The 21,782-nt window shown below is 48.6% G+C and overlaps 3 protein-coding genes across 3 annotated transcripts in view; 1 reads left to right on the top strand and 2 right to left on the bottom strand.

Annotated features, from left to right (window-relative positions):
* Nucleotides 1-10,828, bottom strand: part of LOC116825574 (butyrophilin subfamily 1 member A1-like) — a 58,994-nt gene extending 48,166 nt beyond the window's left edge. Inside the window, exons 1-4 of the mRNA XM_075071606.1 lie at nucleotides 10,632-10,828; nucleotides 9,963-10,028; nucleotides 4,604-4,713; nucleotides 1,451-1,798 (exon numbers count right to left, since the gene is read on the bottom strand). Of these exons, the coding sequence (XP_074927707.1) occupies nucleotides 1,451-1,798; nucleotides 4,604-4,703 (448 nt within the window). The 5' untranslated portion in view covers nucleotides 4,704-4,713; nucleotides 9,963-10,028; nucleotides 10,632-10,828. The remainder of the gene's footprint in view (nucleotides 1-1,450; nucleotides 1,799-4,603; nucleotides 4,714-9,962; nucleotides 10,029-10,631) is intronic.
* Nucleotides 1-21,782, bottom strand: part of LOC116825933 (zinc finger protein RFP-like) — a 469,299-nt gene that overhangs the window by 48,166 nt on the left and 399,351 nt on the right. The window lies entirely within an intron of this gene.
* Nucleotides 1-21,782, top strand: part of LOC116830653 (E3 ubiquitin-protein ligase TRIM11-like) — a 394,044-nt gene that overhangs the window by 181,801 nt on the left and 190,461 nt on the right. The window lies entirely within an intron of this gene.

The following is a 21,782-nucleotide window of genomic DNA, read 5'->3' as shown; positions in this document are numbered from 1 at the left end:
TATGTGAAGCTGTTGCAGAATAAGAGATCTCCTCTTCCAGTTCTAATCTGGTTTGGGTCTCCATATACTCCGGACTTCTACACTTGAAAGGTTTTCAAGAGAGTCATAGATGTTAAGGTCAGACAGGACCACTGTGATCATCTGGTCTGATGTTCTGTCTGACACAGACCATAGGGCTTCCATGAATTAATTCTGTTTGCCAGAAGCTAGGAATGGGCAACAAGCGATAGATCACTTGATGATTACTGGTTCTGTTCATTCCCTCTGGGGCACCTGACATTGGCCACTGTCAGCAGACTGGATACTGGGTTAGATGGACCTCTGGTCTGACCCAGTCTGGCCATTCTTGTGTTCTAATTGTTTTTCAAGTCCAAAAGCTGTGATTCAGCTACAGCGATTTTTATAACCACAGGTACTAGAGCTGGTGCAGTGTGTCTTGATGCAAATGTTAACAGTCAATAAACAAAGATTTTTTTTGTTTTTAATGCAACTGAGGTGAGGTAATGTGCTCTTTTCACTACTGTCCTAGCTGAGACCAATAGCAGATCAACTGATACCTGCAGCAAAGAATGGCATGTTTTGGGAGCAAAGTCATCTTTAGGCCTGACAGAAGCCTGCTGTGGATTTTCAGAATTTGTTCTGATAACTTTTAACAGAATAATCAGAACTGGGGGGAGGGATTTTATAGTTACTGGCTGACTGAGTGTCCATAAAAAGAAGCTACTGCCCCCCCTCATTTATCAGACTAATACATGCATATAATATAACAAAAAGTTATAAATAAGCTTGGTTAATAAAGGGAGATTAAAGCTCTATTGTCCATTGTTGGAGGTGACTGATGAGATCATCCCAACAAGCTTCCTGCCTGTAAATAACTGATCGCTACTTGCTGAGTGTTTTGCCGTAAAGATTTGTTAGACTCACCTGCTGAGTAAGTGAATCTCAATCCAACAACATGAACTGTTTATCAGTTCATACTAAAACATTTTCAATTAAAGTTAAGGATAATGACCTAGAAAAATCTTGCCTCCCTCTCTCTGACCCAATAACTTTTCTACTATTTATAAATATTTAAATAGTCATTGGGCCAGAGAGAGAAAGAGACTGTAGTCCAGTGGTTACGGTACACCCATGGGAGCTGGGAAAACCCCAGTCCAGCCACCCTCCTCCAATGACTGTTTATTTATTTGTCCAGATTGGATAAATAATCAAAGATTAATTAGCAGGAGGACTGGCCCCTGGGTCTCCCACTTACCAGGTGGGTACCTTAACCACTGGACTACAGAATGTCTCTCTCTCTCTGGCCTAATGACTATTTAATTCAATGACTATTTTGAGGATCTCAGGGGCACCTAAATTTTGGACTCAAGTGGGAAGTTAGGTGCCCAAGTGCTTTTGTGGGTCTGGGTCTAAGAGCCATCTAAAAAGAGACAACAGACACGTTACTGACCTGCTACTTTCAGTTCCAATACAGCTTCTTCATAAAAGACACCATCTTGAACAAAACAGCGGTACTGTCCCTCATCAGAAAGTCTGATATTGACAATTCCCAAGGCAACATTCCCATCCACGATGCCAGCTTTCAAAAGCTCTGTCCTTCCATGATATTCTGGCATCTGCTGCCCATACTGATCCTGCCCATGCTGATACAGGTGCACAAATGAAGTGAACTCAGATCGGAACCATCTCACTTCCATGTTCTCAGCACTCATCTTGGGGGACAGGTGACAGGGTAAAATAATGTCCTCTCCCATGATGGCGGTGACAGGGTGATCAGGTCCAATCACTGTGAAACGGGCTGTAAAATGCACCAGGGTACAGAAAAGATAAATAAATATATTACATTTTCTGTGTATCTATTGCAGTGCTCTGTTATTGACTGGGATATGTCCCGAATTTATATATGAATCTTACAACAAACAATGTATTTGAATAACCATAATCAACAGATTTAAGGTTGCTTGCGCTGCTCTATTTCTGTCCACCTGTGTGTACAATACAGTCTTCAGTTACATGATCTTACTAGCCTTTCCCCAGGACCCCCATTTCATTCAGAGCCTGTTCAACTGGCATCTATGGAGAGGAAGAGGAGAAGGTTTCCTACAGCCAACTGCTTGCTTGACTTGCTGCTCACAGGGTGTACTTTGCACTTGAGCTCTGTGAACTCAGCTTGGGTATTTGAACCAATACTTCCCCCCTCCCTCAGTTTTTAAATGGGAGATAGGGAGGTGGCAGGAGAACTTCAGTGAAGTCTTCAATACTAGAACTCCTTTGCTCCCTGGTTCCTATGGAATCTGGACTTCCAGTCCAAGCTGGTTAGGTGCTTGAGAAGAAAATGGGTGTGTTAAGGAGGACACACAAAAAGGACCATATTAAGAACCTGGATGGATGGGATGTGGTGGCTGTGACTCTGGCAGACCAGGTGCCAGCTCTTACCAAGTCTGCAAGTATTAGTTAAGAACTGACAAACTTGCAGCTCGTGACGTGACCAGTTCACCTGTATGTTAGATTTGCACAAAATTGCTAATAGTCTTATAAGAATGTATTTAGTGTTTAGACTCTATGAAATGCTGGTAAGTTGTGGCATTTATTGATCTCAGTTGTAATGTCTCTATTCCAGGCTACACGAAAATACATAAATTTTGCTTTAGAACTTTGAGAATGTTTGCTCTGAATTTGTAAACCCAGGCACAGGAATAATATTCCCCCCCTCCCCCGCCCTCTCCAATCCATCCAGGAGATCAATATTTATATGGGCCATTATAAAGACAAAAGTTTTGTTAATTGCCTCATCCACCCATGGAAAAGTATGTGAAGGAGGCCTTGTCCAATCGCTTGGAAAGCGGGAAGAGGGAAATAATGTAGCTGACATGAAGATTTTTCATCTCTTTGCTGTTTGAACTCTCACAGGGCTAGAGAAACCAAGCTGAAGCCAGAGATCCCCAGGGACTCTCCTGGGTCCACCCTGAAAAACACTTTGAATGGGCAGATCTCTACAACTCTGTCACTCTTAGGATTTTAGATGGTAACTCATTTGTACATATGTTCGCTTGTTTTAACCTGTGAATAGCTCATTTCTTTTTCCTAGTTAATAAGCCTTTTGTAATTTATTACAGGATTGGATTCAGGCATTGTCTTTGGTGTAAGATCTAGGGTACCAATTCATCTGGAGTAAGTGACTGGTCTCTTGGGCCTGGAAGCAACCAGTGTGTGATTTTTTGTGTAAGTGACCATTTATCACCAAGTCCATTTTGTCTGGGTGACAAGATAGGCTGGAGAAGCTAAGGTGACTCTGTGACTCCATAGTAAGACTGGTGTAGTGACCCAGGAGTTCACCATTTGTTACTGGCTTGGTGAAATTAATTATAGGCCACACCGCCAGCTTGGGGCATCTGCCTTGTTTGACAGACTGCCCTGAGGAAGGCATTCATGGCCATGAGTCACTCCAGACAGCCTGACAGTGGCTGAAGAATTATTAATCCTGAAATCATGGGGAGACATTTCAATGTTACCTCATTTCAACCTCATCAGCTAGCCAAATTTTGGAGCCCTAGGGATGTTCCTGTTGGATGTACATCGGGTCTACACTACAGAGAGTTAGGCCACTGCAAGGCAGCTTATGTTAGCCTAACTATGGAAGTGCTACACTTCAATTTTGCGCCTTCTGACGTATCATCCCCGCTACACTGACTTAATAACTCCACCTCCACAAGTGGCACAGAGTCAAGGTGATGTTGCTGGGTCAGCGCAGTGTCAGAGTAGACACTGCATTGCTTACATTGACTGCTTCCAGCTCTCAGGAGCCTTCTCACAGTGCCCCACACTGACAGTACAATCGACACAAACACTCCTGGTGAGGATGCACACTGCCGATACAAGGATCAAAGCGTAGACAAACACAAGTATGCCTACATACGTTAGGTAGACATAATTTTGTAGTGTAGACATGTCCCAAGAAATTGGCATAGCCTCTATTCTCTTTGATACAATCTCCTTCACTGAAAAAGAATTTACCAAGTCCTGCTTTTCCAAATGCAGGCAGAACCAAGAACAAAAGGAACAGTTTCGCAGCTTACAGTCCCAACCCTCCCTAACCACCAGACCAAGAAGTTCTTTCTCTAGCTTTTCCCAGGGTCGCACTGTACTCACAGGCTCCTGCTTGACCTTCCTTGCTCATTTGTTGTCTCCTCTCTCTCTCCTTGTCTGTTCTCAGTTCTGTGTGTTCGCGCTCTCACACCCCATCTGGTCACAATACCCAGAGGATTCCTCCCTGCCCTTGTCCTTTCACCCCTCACACAGATGGTGCTAGTCTCTGGGCAGACTCTATTAAGCCTTGTTTCAGGTGTGGCCCCTTTTATTGCCTCTTACAACTATCTTAAGTGAAACGTGCAGTCACACATCAGTTTGATTGCGATTTTAACTCAACCCATAACAAACTTTCACACAGTTCATAACAACTGTTATTTATATTTTCCTGGTGTTGATATACTTGGGGATTTGTGCTAATTTTTGTTCACTTTTGAATGAGCTAGTGAAACAGGGAAATTTTATAAATCAAAACAAATCAATCAATCCTGTAAGCAGCAGCCATGGACATTCCTACCTGATTCCAGCTTGTGAACATAAAACGTAATGAAGAAAATGATAAAATCAAGTAGAGGGGATCTGGCTCTGGAGCTGTGGCAGATTGAGAGAACTTTCATCGCACTGTTACTTGATCCAGATGACAGGAGGAAAAAAAAAAGATAAACAGTGTATTGAATGTAACATAATTGCAATGATTTAAGACAACCTGGATACAGAGAAAATGGAAATTTATGAACAGGATACATTATTGGCCAAGCAAAAGAAGGCCCTTCACGCAACTTAATTGCATTTCTGTGTCATACAATAACTTCTGAATGCTGCCGCTGATGAATTCCAGCATTTAATGGAACACACTAGACACCAGTGGGCAGAATCCTCTTAACTTTAGGAAAAAAATCAGAAAACCAGACAGGGGAAATGGGGCATACATGGGCCCCTGGCTTCTGTTTACAAGAGCCATCAGTTTTAATCAGGTCTCCAATTGTCTATAGATAAAGAACCAGCTGATGGCTGCCATTCACACCTTCCAACATACAATAACCCACCACCCCATCTCGTGATTAACGAAGGGGTAGGGCTGACCTAGGGGAGAAGGCCTTAAAAGCCAGAAGCTAAGCAACCAAGAAGAGCTAGTGAAGAGGGAACTGCAAACAGGGGATTTTGAGAAGGGTAGAAGGAAATCCCCCTGCTGAACCAACAAGGTGCAAGTACTAACTTTGGGGTGAGTAAGATTGTTTGGCTGTTTGAGTTTTCCTTTCTCACGGGTTACTGGGTCAGTCAGGATTGTGTGTCTGGGGATTGTTTAAGACTTTGTTCCCTGGATCATCCTTGATCAGCCTCAATCAACCCTGTGATCACCCTCTCCCTATGTGATTAACGAGGGGGTAGGGCTGACCTAGGAGAGAAGGCCTTAAAAGCCAGAGGCTAAGTGACCCAGGGGAGCTAGTGAACAGGGGAATCTGAGGGGGAGTTTCTGGAAGAGAAATGTAATATAATTGCTATAGGTAGGAAGGGCCACATTGCCAGTGCCAGCGCTGCTCCTGTCTCCTTCACCTGCACCTGTATCCAGACAGACAACCATGGATGCCTGTACCTAGATCTTGGTGTGGATTTGCACAGACTGTGGCCTGCATTTCCCACTCACAGAAAGCCAGGCTGAGGGGGACCATCCAGTGTGAGAGGTGCCTGCTGGTGAAATCTCTCAGGAGGTAGGTGGGAGAGCTACAGGAGGAGGTGGCTAGGCTGAGGAGCATCTGAGCCCACAAGAAATTCCTCAGAAGTATTCACATGGAGACATCCAAGGTTGAGGAAGCTATCCAGCTACAGAAGACTGCTGTCACACCACCAGGGGAGGAGGAGATGGCTCTGATACAAGGATGATACTGGCTGCTGGTTACTCCTGGCAGCAGGCAGTTCTCCACCCCTACTCCCAACCCACACACCATGGAGATAAAAAATTGATATGCTGCCCTGGCAATGAGTGATGAGGAATCACCCCAAAGGTGGAGGAGGAGAAGCCATGTATCCCCAAGACTGGGAGAATTGAAGCTACCATTCACAGGAGGAAATGTAGGGTAGAGGTGGTTGGTGCCTCTTTTCTGAGGTGGATGAAGGCATCCATCTATCGCCCTGACATGGCATCCAGGAGGTATGCTGCCTGCCAGGGGCCCATATCCTAGATCTTACAGAGGGATTATCAAGGATCATATGGCCTACTACTGACTACTACCCCATGCTACTCATCCATGTGGGCACTAATGATACTGTGAGGTATGACTCTCAGCAGATCAGAAGCGATGACAGAGCTCTTGGAGTAAGGGTGAAAGAGTTGGGAGCGTAGGTGGTGCTCTCTTAGATCCTTCCAGTCAAGGGCAGGGACCCAGGCAGAGACAGATGCATCTTGGAGGTGAATGCATGGCTGTGAAGATGGTGTCGCTAGGAGGGCTTCGACTTCCTTGACCATGGGATGCTGTTCCAGGAAGAAGGACTGCTAAACAGAGATTGGGTTCACCTATCAAGGAAGGGGAAGAGCGTATTTGGACACAGACTGGCTAAACTAGTGGGGAGGGGATTAAACTAGGTTCAAAGGGGGTAGGTGACCAAAGCCCACAGGTAAGCCAAACATATGGAGACCTGTGAAAAGGGTCGGTATTTGGGGGGGAGTATGGGCTGTTATAGCAGGGATAAGGGAGAGACAAGACAGAACTAATGGGAGGGCAGAATCAAATCAGTATCTCAGATGTCTGTATACTAATGCAAGAAGTATGGATAATAAGCAGGAAGAATCTGAAGGGCTAGTAAATAAACCCAGCTATGACATAGATGGCATCACACAGACTTAGTGGGATAATACACATGACTGGAATATTGGTATAGAAGGGAACAGCTTGCTCGGGAAGGACAGGCAGGGATAAAAAGGGAGGAAGTGTTACTTGATATATTAAAAATGTACATACTTGAACTGAGGTTGAGATGGAAATAGGATATAGACCTGTTGAAAGTATCTGGGTAAGGATAAAAGAGGTTAAAAACAAGGGTCATGTCATGGTAGGGGGTCTACTACAGACCACCTAATCATGAAGAATGGGTGGATGAGACTTTTATTACACAACTAACAAAATCATCCAAAGTACAGGATACTACAAAGTACTACTCAGACATCTGTTGGGAAAATAACACAGCAGGGCACAGATTATCCAACAAGTTCTTGGAATGTACTGGAGACAATTTTTTTTATTTCAGAAGGTGGAGAAAGCTACTAGGGAAGAGGCTGTTTTAGATTTGATTTTGACAAATAGGGAGGAACAGGTTGAGAATTTGAAAGTGGAAGGCAGCTTGGGTGGAAGTGATCATGAAATGATAGTTCATAATTCTAAGGAATGGTAGGAGGGAGACCAACAAAATAAAGACAATGGATTTCAAGAAGGCAGACTTTAGCAAACTCAGGGAGTTGGTAGCAGAGATCCCATAGAAAACAAGTCTAAGGGGAAAAACAACTGAAGACAACTGGCAATTTTTCAAAGAGCCATTATTAAGGGCACAGGAGTAAACTAAACCACTGCATAGGAAAGATAGGAAGTATGGTAAGAGACCACTCTGGCCTAGCCAGGAGATTTTCAATGATCTAAAAAAAAAGAAATCAAAAAAGTCCTACAAAAAGTGGAAACTAGGTCACATTACAAAAGATGAATATAAACAAACAACACAAGTGTGGTGGGACAAAATTAGAAAGGCCAAGGCACAAAACGAGATCAAACTAGCTAGAGACATCAAGGATAAGAAGAAAACATCGTGCAAATACAGTAGAAGCAAGAGGAAGACTAAGGACATGGTAGGTCCATTACTCCTTGGGGGGGGGAACAATTACAGAAAGTGTGGAAATGGCAGAGGTGCTTAATGACTTCTTTGTTTTGGTTTTCACCAAGAAGGTTGGTGGAGACTGGACGTCCAACATAGTGAATGCCAGTGAAAATGAGGTAGGATCAGAAGCAAAATAACAAAAGAAAAAGTTAAAATTTACTTAGACAAATTAGATGTCTTCAAGTCACCAGGGCCTGATAAAATGCATCCTAGAATACTCAAGGAGCTAACTGAAGTAATATCTGAGCCATTAGCAATTATCTCTAAAAAGTCCTGGAAGACGGGAGAGATTCCAGAAGACTGGAAAAGGGGAAATATAGTGCCAATCTGTAAAAAGGGAAATAAGGACAACCTGGGGAATTACAGACCAGACAACTTAACTTCTGTACCAGAAAAGATAATGGAGCAAATAATTAAGCAATCAGTTTGCAAACATCTAGAAGATAGTAAGGTGATAAGTAACAGTCAGTATGGATTTGTCAAACAAATCAGGTCAAACCAACCTGATAGCTTTCTTTGACAGAGTAATAAGCCCTGTGAATGGGGGGGGAAGTGGTCAACATGGTATATCTTGACTTTAGTAAAGCTTTTGATACCATCTCGCATGACCATCTCATAAACAAACTAGGGAAATGCAACCTAGATGGAACTACTATAAGGCGGGTGAAAACTGGTTAGAAAACCATTCCCAGAGAGCAGTTGTCAGTGGTTCACACTCATGCTGGAAGGGCATAACGAATGGGGTCCCACAGGAATCAGTTCTGGGTTCGGTTCTGTTCAATATCTTCATCAGTGATTTAGATACTGGCATAGAGAGTACACTCAAAGTTTGTGGATGATACCAACCTGGGAGGGGTTGCAAGTTCTTTGGAGGATAGGATTAAAATTCAATATGATCTGGAGAAATGGCCTGAAGTAAATAGGATGAAATTCAATACAAAGTACTCCACTCAGGAAGGAACAATCAGTTGCACACATACAAAATGGGAAATGACTGCCCAGGAAGGAGTACTGTGGAAAGGGATCTGGGGGTCATTGTGGATCACAAGCTAAACATGAGTCAACAATATAACACCATTCCAAAAAAAGGAAACATCATTCTGGGCTGTATTAGCAGGAGCGTCGTAAGCAAGACAAAAGAAGTAATTGTTCCACTCTACTACTTGCTGATTAGGCCTCAACTGGAGTACTGTGTCCAGTTCTGGGTGCCACATTTCAGGAAGGGTGTGGACAAATAGGAGGAAGTCCAGAGAAGAGCAACAAAAATGATTAAAGGTCTAGAAAACATGACCTGGTGAGGAAGATGGTAAAAATTGGGTTTGTTTAGTCTGGAAAAAAGAAGCCTGAGAGGGGATATGATAACAGTTTTTCAAGTACGTAAAATGTTGCTACAAAGAGGAAGGAGAAGAATTGTCCAAGAAGCAATGGGCTTAAATTGCAATAAAGGCTGTTTAGGTTGGATGTTAGGAAAAAACTTCCTGTCAGGGTGATTAAGCACTGGAATAAATTGCCCAGGGAGGTTATGGAATCTCCATCACTGGAGATTTTTAAGAACAGGTTAGACCAGCAGTGGGCAACCTGTGGACCATACACGGCCCATCAGGGTAATCCGCTGGCGGGCCGCCAGACAGTTTGTTTGTTTACTTGGCTGCCTGCAGCTCTCAGTGGCCGCGGTTCAAAAATGTTTAAACAAAATTTTTTTCAATAGAATGACTTTTAGAAAAAAACATTAAAAATGGAATTTTCCTATTACTGGAATGTTTCTAATTTTTCAATTAAATGTTAAATGAAAATATATTTCAAACTGATTCAAAATAGGAATTCTAAACAAATCGAACCAAAATATTTTATTGATCCCTCCCCTATTCTTGCTAAAAGAAGAATAAGAATGGTTGGGGGAAAAAAAGAATTTTTTGTTTCAAAAATATTTGATTAACAATGAAAACATCTATTAAAATTTTAAAACAAAAGTGAATTATTGTTGTAAATGTGTTTTAAATTAATTTTTATACTACCTTTAGTCGGATAGATTTCCTCGGGAAATCTCCCCTCCAATGACTGTTCACACAGTAGGAGATGATCTGTCAACCAATGAATAAATATATCATGAAATCCCTATTCAGCAGTACCCTTGAGCTCATGATCTGCATTAGTCATATGCTTAATTCCCCCTCATTTCAGAAGGAGAACAGGATGCAATTTTCTGTTTTGATTGTGGAAATAATTTTCCCTTTTTCCCCTTGAAAGGATCAGAAACAAAAGGATTCAGCCCCACAGTGTGAGGTGGAAAACTGTAACGTTAACAGGCAGAAAGACAGAACAGCCGGGAGTGGCACAGGAAATCTCGCCCAGTATTCTCAATTCAGGAAGTTATTTGTTACAAGTCTCCCTGGCATGTCACTGAGAAAAAGATCGGGCCCAGTGTTCTTGAATAAAACACCCGCAAGAGAAACAAATGACTAATGCAACATGCCGCACAAATCTCGAGTTACTCTGCTAGGACAATAATCTGAAAAGCACTGGAAGGTAAATCATAGTGAATGTCCTTGTAATGCGGTGTTTCCATAACGAGTAAAACAAATGACACAGGATTATTGAGTCTGTGTTATTAACAATCTGGCGGAGCAATAAACGGTATATATCAGGGGATATACGGAGACATTTTGAAGCAAAAATTAACCTACCTGATTGTAAAAAACTGCTCAGAAGGACCGATCTCAGGGTGTGATCAGACTCCACACGTTTTGCTGCGATGATTTACATTGTGACTATTTCAGTTTATCACATTGCAGGGCTACTTCCCTGGCTACCACATAGCTGCAGCTCTCAGCTTTTCCTCGCTCTTTGCAATCATCCTGCAGCATTAGCCGAGATGGAAAGCGAAAGTAAAGTCACACCCGAGGTCATGTGACCAGATTGGCGTTTTCCCTTAAAAAACAGCCACAGCCCTGCTGTGCTGGGGCGGTCCCTGCCAAGCCAGCTGACTCCAGCACTCAGGCGGCCCAAGACACCCAGCCCCATGGCCGTTCTCTGCAATCCTCTGCGGAAGCTGTCTAGGGAAGGCTGCTTTATTTCCTCCACCGGGGCAGGACCCTGTCCCACACCCCTCAGGAGAACTAAGCTCTGCAGCCCCCCTTGCAGCGCACAAGCCAGCAGCAGACAGAGCCTGGTGGGTCCCAGAAGCAGCTGTGCTGTCTCTGCCTTTGTTCGTTAGTTTGTTCGGCCATTCAATTTACTCTAGTCCACAGAAAAGCAGGAAGAACACTCTCCTCAATAGCATTCCAGCTTCAGATCATTTGGGACACCTGAATGCTTGAGTCTGCTGGGACAGACTTCCAGCTCAGCAGGGCTGTAGCTCTTCCTTTAGGAGAAGACTCTAATCTCCCTACACAACTGGTGAAATGACTCCAATTTATCCAGTTACAGCATTATTTTTGCTTTCCATCTGGGCAAAGGTTGCAAGAAGGAAGCACATTGATATGTTGGGAACACAAAGTTTTCTTTTAAACAGTGCAAGGAGAAGCAATGAGAAAACTCTGCAGCTATTTCATAGACAGAATTAACTGTGCAACTTGCTAAACTGAAATAATTGACATTTTAAGTGACTATCTCACAGAAAGGAGTGAAGTCTGAGCAGTTTCTTACACTACACAGGCCCACGAGGGGAGAGGAAGGGGCAGGGTCAGAGCTGCTTCTAGCCAGGCTGCCAGGTGCAATGCAGGATCCAGGCTGACTAGAAGAACAGCAGCAGGCTGCCCCCCTGCCCAAGCTCAGTTTCTGGGGACAGTGGCCATGTGAGCCAGAGTCACCCCCGTTTTATCCAGCATGCTCAGAGGGGCTCCTGTGTCCAGAAGCTGAGCCTGGGCAGGGAGCAGGCTGCTGCTGCTGCTGCCCCTCCCAAGCCAGGCTGCAGCTTTCTGGCCTAGGGAGGGGAAGGGGGGGGGGGGGAGGTAAATTTTCTCTTTGTTTTAGATTCACAGAGCTTGAATCTGTATTGGCTCTGGGTGAGGGGGAAAGGGGAGGGGCAAAGGATGTTTACTTCTTGCAGAGATACAACCCAGACCGACTCCTAGCTGCCTGGGGCCCCGTGCCCAGGGAGAGTCCCAGAAGACAATGGCCACTCCAATTGCCTGGACATTTGGCACCAAACAACAAATGACCATGGATGGTCCCCACCCTCCTTAAGAAGAAAGCTGGATGTGACCAGCTGGAATGGGGTGGGGCCAGGTGGGTTGTTAAATGTGGGCTGCTGGAAGTAGGAGAAAAGCTTCTAAACTGGGATTACAGAGGGGTCAGAAGGCTCTGGGACGGACTCAGATAGACCGTGCTGCACCTTTCCGTTGTCTGTGTTAACTAAGCACTGTTTGCACTGTGTTCCAGACATCTAATAAACCCTTCTGCTTTTACAGCGTAAGAGTAAGGAAGTGGGGTGCATGGCTCCCTTTGGGGGTACAGGTCTGCCTCAGGTGTCCAACCTAGATGGATGGGCCAAAGGCAGCTCACTGTGTGAGGCAGGGGTGCTGAAGGCTCTTAGGTTCGGACCTACGAGGTGGAGAAGCCAAGTGAAAGCCTGTGACCCTACGGGGGCTGCCACACTAAAGGAGTCCTCCCAGGGACTATTCCAGAGCTGTTCAAAAGCACCAGACTGTGACAGGCAAACACCCATGTTCCTGGAGATGATGGTGCAGAGAAGGGACTGGGGCAGACCCAGCAGCTTTGCCTGGACTTACCTTGGAGCTGGGTCAATTTTTCAGTGGGTTGGAAAAGAGGAACCTGCTCCCACAGCCTCACTCTGCTCAGTGACGAAGTTATCGCTGGGCACAAACCAATGCATCCAAACCAGCCCCTAGAGCCATGGTGTGTGTTTGCAGGAGCAAATCCTGAGCTGCCTGCAGCATCTGCAGGAGGGGAGAGAAGAGCTCCTGGGACTGAAATCCGACTGGGACAAGGAGAGTGAGAGGCTCCTGGTAGGTGCCCCTGCCCAGCCCAGCAGGTTTGCACAGGGGCGTCAGCAACAGCAGCAGGGGGTCTCTGCACTGGGTGGTGCATGGGTCATTCAGAAGGTTAAAGGATTTCCAAGGTCGACACAAGACGACAGTTCAGGGTCATTTTAAACAGTGCAGCTCAGACTCTGCTCTGAGGTACCTGGTGTAAATCAGGAGTGACAACACTGATGTCAGTGGGGTTAGGGTCAATGATCCCTATGTGCACCATATTGAGGTAATGTGCAGATCTGTGCCACCAGTAGAAACCTAAAACCTAGACATAATATATATTTTTAAAAAGTTACCATAGGGATAATTAGTCCAGCCAGGATAGGTTGGGCATTTTAGATCTCACTATTCAAAGAATTAAATTTAAGCGTAAGATAAATAAAAATTATGAAATGCATAAGTCTGGTCAAAAAAATAAAATAACACACTTTGAAAGAAGTATCAAGAAGTAACAGCGATAATATAAGTTTGTGTTGGGAAGTGAGTGTGAAAGACAGTGTGTGTGTATGTGACAGAGACACACTGTGTGTGTGTGTGTGTAAGAGATGCACATTGCCCCTTTAAATACACCGACTCCACTTAAGTACCCTTAAAAGCTGCCCTTTTAAGTAGATCCGTATGTTCAGACACAACAGCAGCTACCAGCAAGCTCTGTCTGTCCTGAGCAGGGCCGGCGCTACCGTTTAGGTGACCTAGGCAATGGCCTCGGGCACCAGAATTTTTGGGGGGCGCTATTTTACCGGGGGGGCGGCACGCGGGTCCGGTGGACATACCGCAGTCATGCCGGCGGACTGTCCGCTGCTGGAAGGGCTCCGGTGGAGCTGCCGCAGTCATTTCTGCGGGCGGTCTGCTGGTCTAAAGGCTCCGGCGGACCTACCGCAGTCATGCCTGCGGCAGCTCCACCAGAGCCTTTCCAGCAGCGGACCATCCGCCGGCATGACTGCGGTAGGTCCACTGGACCCGCGGGGGGGCGGCGAAATGGCCGTCCGCCTATGGCGTCAGAAACCCTGGCGCCGCTCCTGGTCCTGAGCCCTGTCTTGTGATCCCCCACCCCACTATGGGGAACTGGGGTACAGGGGTGGAGGGAGGGGGGACACCCTGACAGCAGTACCTGCCTCTCTCCCTCTGCAGAGAAAACAGGAGGCTCCCAAGAGCAGCTCCAAGGCAGAGGGCAGGAGCAGCAGAGCAGCGGGGGCAGGGACACCCGCAGGAGTGGCGCCAACTTTTTTGCTGCCCCAGGCGGCGCCAAGGACAGAAGACAGAGAAGCTGCCGCCGAAATGCTGCTCACCCCACCCAAACCCTGGTGCCTGCATAGGTCGCCTAGTGGTTGCGCCAGCCCTGGACACCTGAAGTGCCTGACACTTGAGAGTCTGCTGGGCTACTGCCCAGTGAAGTCAATGGGTTCAACCACAGGGTAGCTGGGAGCAGCCTCTAGCTCTGCCTTGCTAGCACTGGGGGCAGGAGGAGAGGTCAATAACACTGCTGAACACGCACAGATGTGGCAGGGGTCAGGGTGGAGCAGGGGGAGATTTGTGTTTGCATGTCAGATGTTTCCAGCGATGTCATTGGGTGCTTTGGGCAGCATCATTTGCCAAGTCCTGAGCTACACTTAAATCTGTTGCTGGTGCAGTGCTGGGGACTAGGGTTGAGGGTTGGTGATTTTTGGTGACATTTTTATACTAGCAAAAGCCCTAGTTCAGACACAGTTCTACTGGCAAAGATATTGAATGAAACGCTCTGTGCAGCCTGGACAAGGCTTTGTGCCATTTCCCGTGACCCCCAGTCACCCCATGTCCCTGCTCTGCCCTGTCCCTGCATCTCTCTGTGCACCCCAGAGGCAGACGGAAGTGGAGAGCCAGCTGATAGTGTCAGAGTGTGAACAGATGCGCCAGGTCCTGGCTGAACAAAAGCTTCCTACTGACCCGGCTGGGAGAGCTGGACCAGAAGATTGGGAGGAGGAGGGATGAAAACCCCACCCGCCTGTGCAAGGAGATTTCCTGACTCAATGTCCTGGGATCATGGAGCTGGGGGGGAAGTGTCAGCCCTCGGTGCCTGAATTGCAGCAGGTGAGACTGTGTCAGACATGCCCAGAGGCCAGTGCAGGGAGGGGATGGCCCCATAGCCACTGGGGGCTCCCAGGGTAACTCAGTGCAGAGTGCCGCCCGGTGTGTCTGCAGGGTCAGAAGCCCCGGGGCTGCAGAAATGGGAGCTGGGGCCGGTGGGAGCCGAGGGAGGCTGGAGAAGGCTATTCTAGCCCTGGGACTCATTTCAGGGGGCCCGGCCGCCCCTGCAGAGTAGTTGGTGTGAAAGGGGCTCTGCTCTCCCTAGCACAACCCTTTAGTGCCTCCATCCCCCTGGGGGAGCAGCCTGTGGGGCTGGGACTGGGGCTGGGGCAGGGGCAGCAGAGTGACCTGTCTGGGACAGGGGGCCAGGCTGCACCACGGGCACTGATTCTCTGCTCTGTCTCTCATTCCTCTCTAGGGCGTCAGAAATGCCGTGAGCAGGTACATCTGGGCTCCCTCTGCCCCTCATGCCCCATTGTGCTGGGAAGAGACTCGGAGATCAGGCTACGAACCCAGCCCCAGTGCCCTGATTGTGGGACAGTCTCACCCTCTGGATCCAACCCCGCCCTGTCCCCATTGCCAGGGGCTGCAGCCACTGTGGCTGGGTGACCCATCCTGGGGAGGGGATTGCCCCACAGCACTGAGCTGGAAACCCCTCCCTGGGGTCAGGCTTGCTCAGGGGATCATTAATGGGGCTGGGGGCCTGTCAACTTAGCTCCAGCTCTGTCATGGCCCAAAGTCTGCCCTGTGTGAGGGGGCCTCGGGGGCCTGTGTGGAAAGGGCCGAGTGTCCCAGCCCAGGCCCTAGTGGAGCAGTGTCCATGTCCCAGAACCCCCCACCCTATGGGAAGTGACCAGGCCCCTTGAAACTGAAAGGATAAGCTGAGAAGCAGTTGGGCCTGGAGAATGGGCCCCTCTCTCAGTCCCTCCAGGTCCTGGTGGGGCACATGGGCCTGGCCAGGTGTGAGGGGTGCTGGGGCTGGCACTGCACAGGGTGTGTTTTCTCTCTGGATGGAGAGAGGCCCCCAGGCTGGGCCCTGGCAGATTGTGCAGGCGCTAAATTCCCTGGGCAGCAGAAGTCACAGCCCTGTTAGCTCGGCTTGTGGCCCCAGCTCCCACCTGCTCCCCTTTCTGGCTTTGGGATGGGAACTTAGGGCCAAGGAGGGAAAGGAATAAACACACTTGTGTTTCTGCAGGGATGAGGAGGCGACATCTCCGTGTCCAGCGCCCGAGTCCTTGGAGCTGGAAAAGAGAATCTGGGATTTCCCTTGAGAGAACAATCTCCAGCCAGCTGTGACGGGATTCATAGGTAAGGGATGCTGCCAGGGGGTTCTCTGAATCTTTAGGTGCTGAAATGCCTATGAGAAGCTGACTCCTTGTCCTTAGTCCCCATGGTCCCTATCACACTGTCTGACAGAGCTGTGACTTCTAGCCCTGGGGACACTGACCTACGCCAATGATGGGCTTTTCTCACTTTCCTTCCAGAGGGGCTGGCTGCAGAGAGAGGTGAGAATCCTGGGTCGCTGTTCTAGGGCAGGCACAACAGCTGCTGGGAGCCTGTTCCCCTTTATGGAGCAGCCCCTGGGCTGGGCGGGTGTGACAGGATCTGCACAGGAGAGAAACCCAGCCAGAGAACATGGGACAGAAGAGACGAGGGGGAGTCAGAGCCTGTTGAACCCTGCTCTGTTGTGAGACGGTGCAGAGCTGGGTGCTGTGGGGAGCAGCCCATGTATGTTCCTGATCCTTGCTCCTGGTCACTCTGCTGTGTGAACTCTCCGCACTCTCTCTGTGCCAGTTGTTCCAGGACTCAGAAGAGCCCGAGGATTCGCAGGTAACTGAAGTTGATCTTGTACTGGGTGACTCCAGCTCCCTTACCAGGGAGAGATTTGCTCCCTGCAGCCCCTCCTAGCACCATGCCCAGTGCCCCAGAGCTGGGAAATAGCATAGCCAGGGGTGGGGGAAAATAACCCCCCATTGGGGGAGTAGGAGAAATAACAGATCTTAGGGCCCATCCCTGTTCAGGTACAACACAGGGAGAGGCAAGAGCAGCAGCATGACTCCAGCCGAGCCCTGGAGAAATGAGTCCCCATCCTCCCTGAGCCCGTGTCCCCGCCTGGTTTGAGGGAATTGCCAGGAGCAGGTCGGTTGGACAGGTTCCACTTTGTGCCCAGACTCCTGCTCTGCTCTGTCCACACAGAGCTGGGAGAGTCACACAGGGGTGGTCTCTACATCATTTTTAGATGAATTTGAGTTAACCCAATGCAGCTTTCCTGGGGAACAGGCCCTGGGGTTCTCACAACTGGAGCAGGCTCTGCAGGGCCCCTGGTCTCCTTGCCCTGTTTGTCTGCAGCAGGGAAATCTGGCCTGTCCCACCCCACACCCACATGGTCTCAACAGCGCAGAGACGTGTCAGCCACCATGTGGGTCAGACTGGACTGGAGCAAGGCTGATCGCTGTGGGGCCTGCCTGGCACCAAGCAGTTTGCACTGAGATCACTGGCATAATATAGTTCCAGCAGTGCACATAATCCTCAGTGCTATCCCACAATGCTCCTGTCCCAGCTCTGACAGCTCAGAGGGTGAAAGGAGGGGCCCTAGGGCTGCTGTTCCCTGTCCCAGGAATGGGGGTGGGTGGGGGGAAGGGGACGTGGACACAATGTCCCCACATGTGCTGTGAGGGGGAGACCCAGCTCTCCCAGTGGGTGCAGCCTGTCAGCACCGCAGGGGCAGGGAGAACCAGCCCAGGAGCAGAAACGGTGTCAGAGCTCAGCGTCCCAGAGAAACCTCTTCCTGTTGGGGCCTCTGGAACCTGTAAACTCTGGGTGGAGCAGCTGGGCAGCCCCAGCCTGGAGCAGCTGTTTGAGGAGTGCACAAGCCCTGCAGATTCAGTGGGAAGCATGTCAGTGCCCCAGGCCAGAATCTCCATGGAGGGGACTCACACACTGTTCTGGCAAAGCTGGGGCAGCTAGATCATATGGGAGGAGCAAGGGGGTGTCACAGATCCACAGCTCTTGAACAGCTCTGGCACAGTCCCCTTGGGAGGAACCCCATCAGAATGTGAACCCCTTCTGGTGTCACACTCTCTCTGGGCTAAGCCCATTGGCTTCATCACCTCCTAGAACCGGAGTTTGGGGCCATGAGTCCACCTGAATCGGACCCCTGAGAAGAACTTACAGACCCAAGGGAGCAGTACACCTCCAACCTTCCATAGACCAGAGTGACTCTCAGCCAGCCTTGCAAAACAGAAGGGTTTATTAGTTGTCTGGAACACAGCGTAGAAAGTCCTTAGATTAGCATAGAAAACAGAAAGTTCCAGCTTAGTCCATCTGGGTCAGACCAGAGCCCAGGGCTCTCACACCCTGAGACCCAGTCCAACTGCGTCTGTTTGTGTTTCTCTGTCCCACATGTAGGCACCCCAGCTCAGTTCTTTGTTCTCCAACTGGTCAGAACAGGCTGGTTTCCTGCCTTGGCCAGGGTCATCAGTTGCCAGGTAACAAATCTCTGGGCCATTCTCTGGGTCCAGGCCCCAGTCAGGTAGATGTCAGCCCCAGCTGGATTCTCTTGCAAAGAAAATACCCTTCCACCTTTTTAACCCTTCCCTATGGAGGGGAAATTGAGGCACATACAGTATTCAAAAAATATTATGACAATTCCCACTTGATCACGGGGGTTTGTTATTATTGAGACTGGTTGTGACTCCAGAGCTAAAGCCAGGATACACTTCCCATGTTAACCCCGATCATCCCCCAATCTCTGCGTGACATTAAACTGCTCCCCCCCTACAATGGCCCTTTAGCACTCTCCAGCCTGGGGAGAAAACTCAGGACTAGGCTGTCAAGCAATTAAAAATATTAACCATGATTCATTGCAGTTTTAATCACACCATTAAACAATATTAGAATACCATTATTTACATTTGGGCAGGGTTCTATATTTTCCAAATACAGCCTTAGGGCTGTGGTCTCAGAGCTTCAGCCTCTCTCAGGGTGTGGGGAATGGGGTTCCTGCAGAGCTGAGGCATCATCCCCACTCCCCAGCAGCTCTGCTCTGGGGATTCAGCTGTCTCGCTGCCTACGGAGTTGCAGGCTGGGGCTTCTTCAGCCTCCCAACCTGCCCACAAATATGCACTTAACTCGTTAAAAAAATTAGTGTTAATTTTGTTTTCAGTTAATCACAGGAATTAACTGAAATTAATTGGCAGCTCTATTCTGGACATTTGTGGCCAATCCGGCTGGGCACAGGGAGAAAAATTGAGTTTCTGGCTTTGTGAAAAGTCTCATGTTTTAAGCATGAAGGTTTCATCTACACGGCCCAGAGCAGCGAGTCCCAGAGCCAGGGCACCAGACATGGGCTCATGGGGTTTGTGCTATAGCATTAGAAACAGCTGTGTAGACATTGTGTTTGGGAAATCCCCCTCTGCTCCCCAGGCTCCAGTGCCCAACCTCCAGCCTGAGCCCGAACATCTACACGGCTATTTTTAGAGCCAGGTTGACAGCCCCCATTGACCTGGTTCGGAGACTCACTGCTGTGGGCTGTGTAGAGACATACAAAGTGTCTCCAGAGCCTTGGTGTGAAAGTTCACATCTCTGACCCAGGGCTGGTTAATGAGAGTGAGGGAGGTGGCTAGCACAGTCATTAGCTGGAGACATGTAATGAGCAGGGGCAACCGACTCTGCCTGTGTAGGGCTCCCTCAATCTGGATATTTCTGTTATTTGTTCTAGAAATGCCACACCTACCTCCTCCTCCTGATTTGGCGGTCTACAGTAGACCCCCCCCCCCATGACATAGCCTCTTTTTTCCCCCTTTTATCTTAAACCATTTTAAGGCACTGCTGCCACCCACTAGGAACCTATCTCCTGCCCAATCCCTAGCACAAACCAAGAACCCGGGGAAAATAGGTGCCCCTCTGCTTATCTTAGCTTCTGGGCCTGAGGCAGACCATCAGTTCAGGTCCCATTCAGAATCTGGCCAGAGGAGGAGGTGCCTGCCTCTCATTGCTTTCACCCCAGTGATTAAAGCAATGCTAGGTTTAAGAGCTGCTCTGCTGATCAATCAGGTGCTCTAGCCAATCAAACAGCCTAGTACAGGCCAGCTGCACACATTAGGTTCCCCAGAGACTGGTTCTGCTGCAGGCCTTGATTCCTGACACTCAGCCTTCTGGATGTTGTCTGTTATTAGCTTCCTTCTTTGCTAAGTAGAGGGCCTGCACTTTCCTTCATCTTTCTCTTGCTCATAACACATGTACAGAATCTCTTCTTATTGCCTTTTTTGTGCCTAGCTAATTTTCTGACTTAGCCTTTCTCATTTTGTCCCTATGTGCCTGTGCTGGTCTCCTGTGCTCGTTCTTAGCAACCTGTCCACGTTTCCACTTTTCCTAGGATTCCCTTTTGGTTTTCAGGTCATTAAAAAGCTCCTGATAGAGCCATATTGGCCTCTTACTGTTCTTCTGATCTTTCCTTGTCATCAGGACAGCTTGCTGTTGTGCCTTTATTAGTGTCTCTTTGACAAACTGCCAGCTCCCCTGAACTCCTTTTTCCTGTAGATTTTCTTCCCATAGGACTTTAACTGCCAGTTCTCTGAGTTTGTTGAAGTCCATTTTCCTTGTTCTGCTGCTCTCACTCCTTCCTTTCCTAGGTGCCAAATGAGTTTAGGTTTTAGCTACCAGTAGCACATTCTGATGGGAAGCAGATCCCGACAGGCTGACCAGCTTCACCTGCCTGGAGTTCAGCTCCTTCTCCAGCCATGCTCCAGTGCTGGCGTTCCCCCCTTCTCCCTCGCTCAGACCCCCTTTCATGAATCCTGCCTCCCCCTGTATGAAATATGGAACAATAATATATGAGAGGTAACAAGGACCTGATCCTACAAACCCTCGCATTTCACACATCATGTTGGTCTCAGGGGGTACTGCTGTGACCATAAGTGCTGGAGCACTCACAGAAAAAAATTGGTGGGTGAGCAGCTCTCCTTTCCCCCTCCACTCCTGCTTACCTCCACCTCCTCCACAAGCATGCTGTAGCATCCTGCTTCTTCCCCCTCCCCCACAGTGCTTGCACCACGAACCAGCTGATTTGCGGGGCAGGAGAGGAAACATAGCATGCTGGGGCAAGAGGTGGGGATTTGGGGACGGGACCCAATAGGAGCAGGAAGGGGGTGGAGTTAGGGCAGTGACTTTGGGGATGGGGTTGGAATGGGGGCGGGTCCAGGGGTGGGGAAAGGGTGGAGACAGGGCAGGGCCAGAGGGGGCATGGGAACCCACTGGTGCCAGAGAAAGTTGGTGCCTATAGCTGTGACTAAGGGCTGCTGGGGAAGTGGCTGGGGAGATGGGTGGGTTGCAAGGGATGTCAGTGGCTGGGAGCATCTGTGCTGAGCAGCAAGGACACAACACCAGATCTGGTCTCTGCTCCCCTGCCTGCTCCTGTTCCCTGTTTTGGAAGGAGCACGGCTAGGGGGAGGGGAACACAGGTGATTCACAAGAATCCAGCCCTTTGGCTTAGCACCCAGGGACACTTCCTCTCTAGCTTCTTGCTGATTACAGCAGTGGCGGGACCCTGCTGCCTTCAGCAACAGCCCTGAGCCCCCAGAGATGTTACTGAAATTCAGATTTGGCCATTAAAATTCCCTCCGAGGTCAGGGGGGACTTTCTCTGATGGCTGGAATGACCCCCTGTGGCAGCCCTGGGCTCTGCTGACACCAGCTCCTGAGCCTGAAGCTGAGGGGAGCAGGGTGGCGAGTTCTATGGGCCCATAGTGCCTGGGCTCCATGAATATTCAGGGCCCGT

Source organism: Chelonoidis abingdonii, chromosome 12 (assembly GCF_003597395.2).
Source record: "Chelonoidis abingdonii isolate Lonesome George chromosome 12, CheloAbing_2.0, whole genome shotgun sequence".
Lineage (NCBI taxonomy): Eukaryota > Metazoa > Chordata > Testudines > Testudinidae > Chelonoidis > Chelonoidis abingdonii.
Note: the sequence above shows the minus strand (reverse complement) of the source record. Positions and strands in the feature narration are given on the sequence as shown.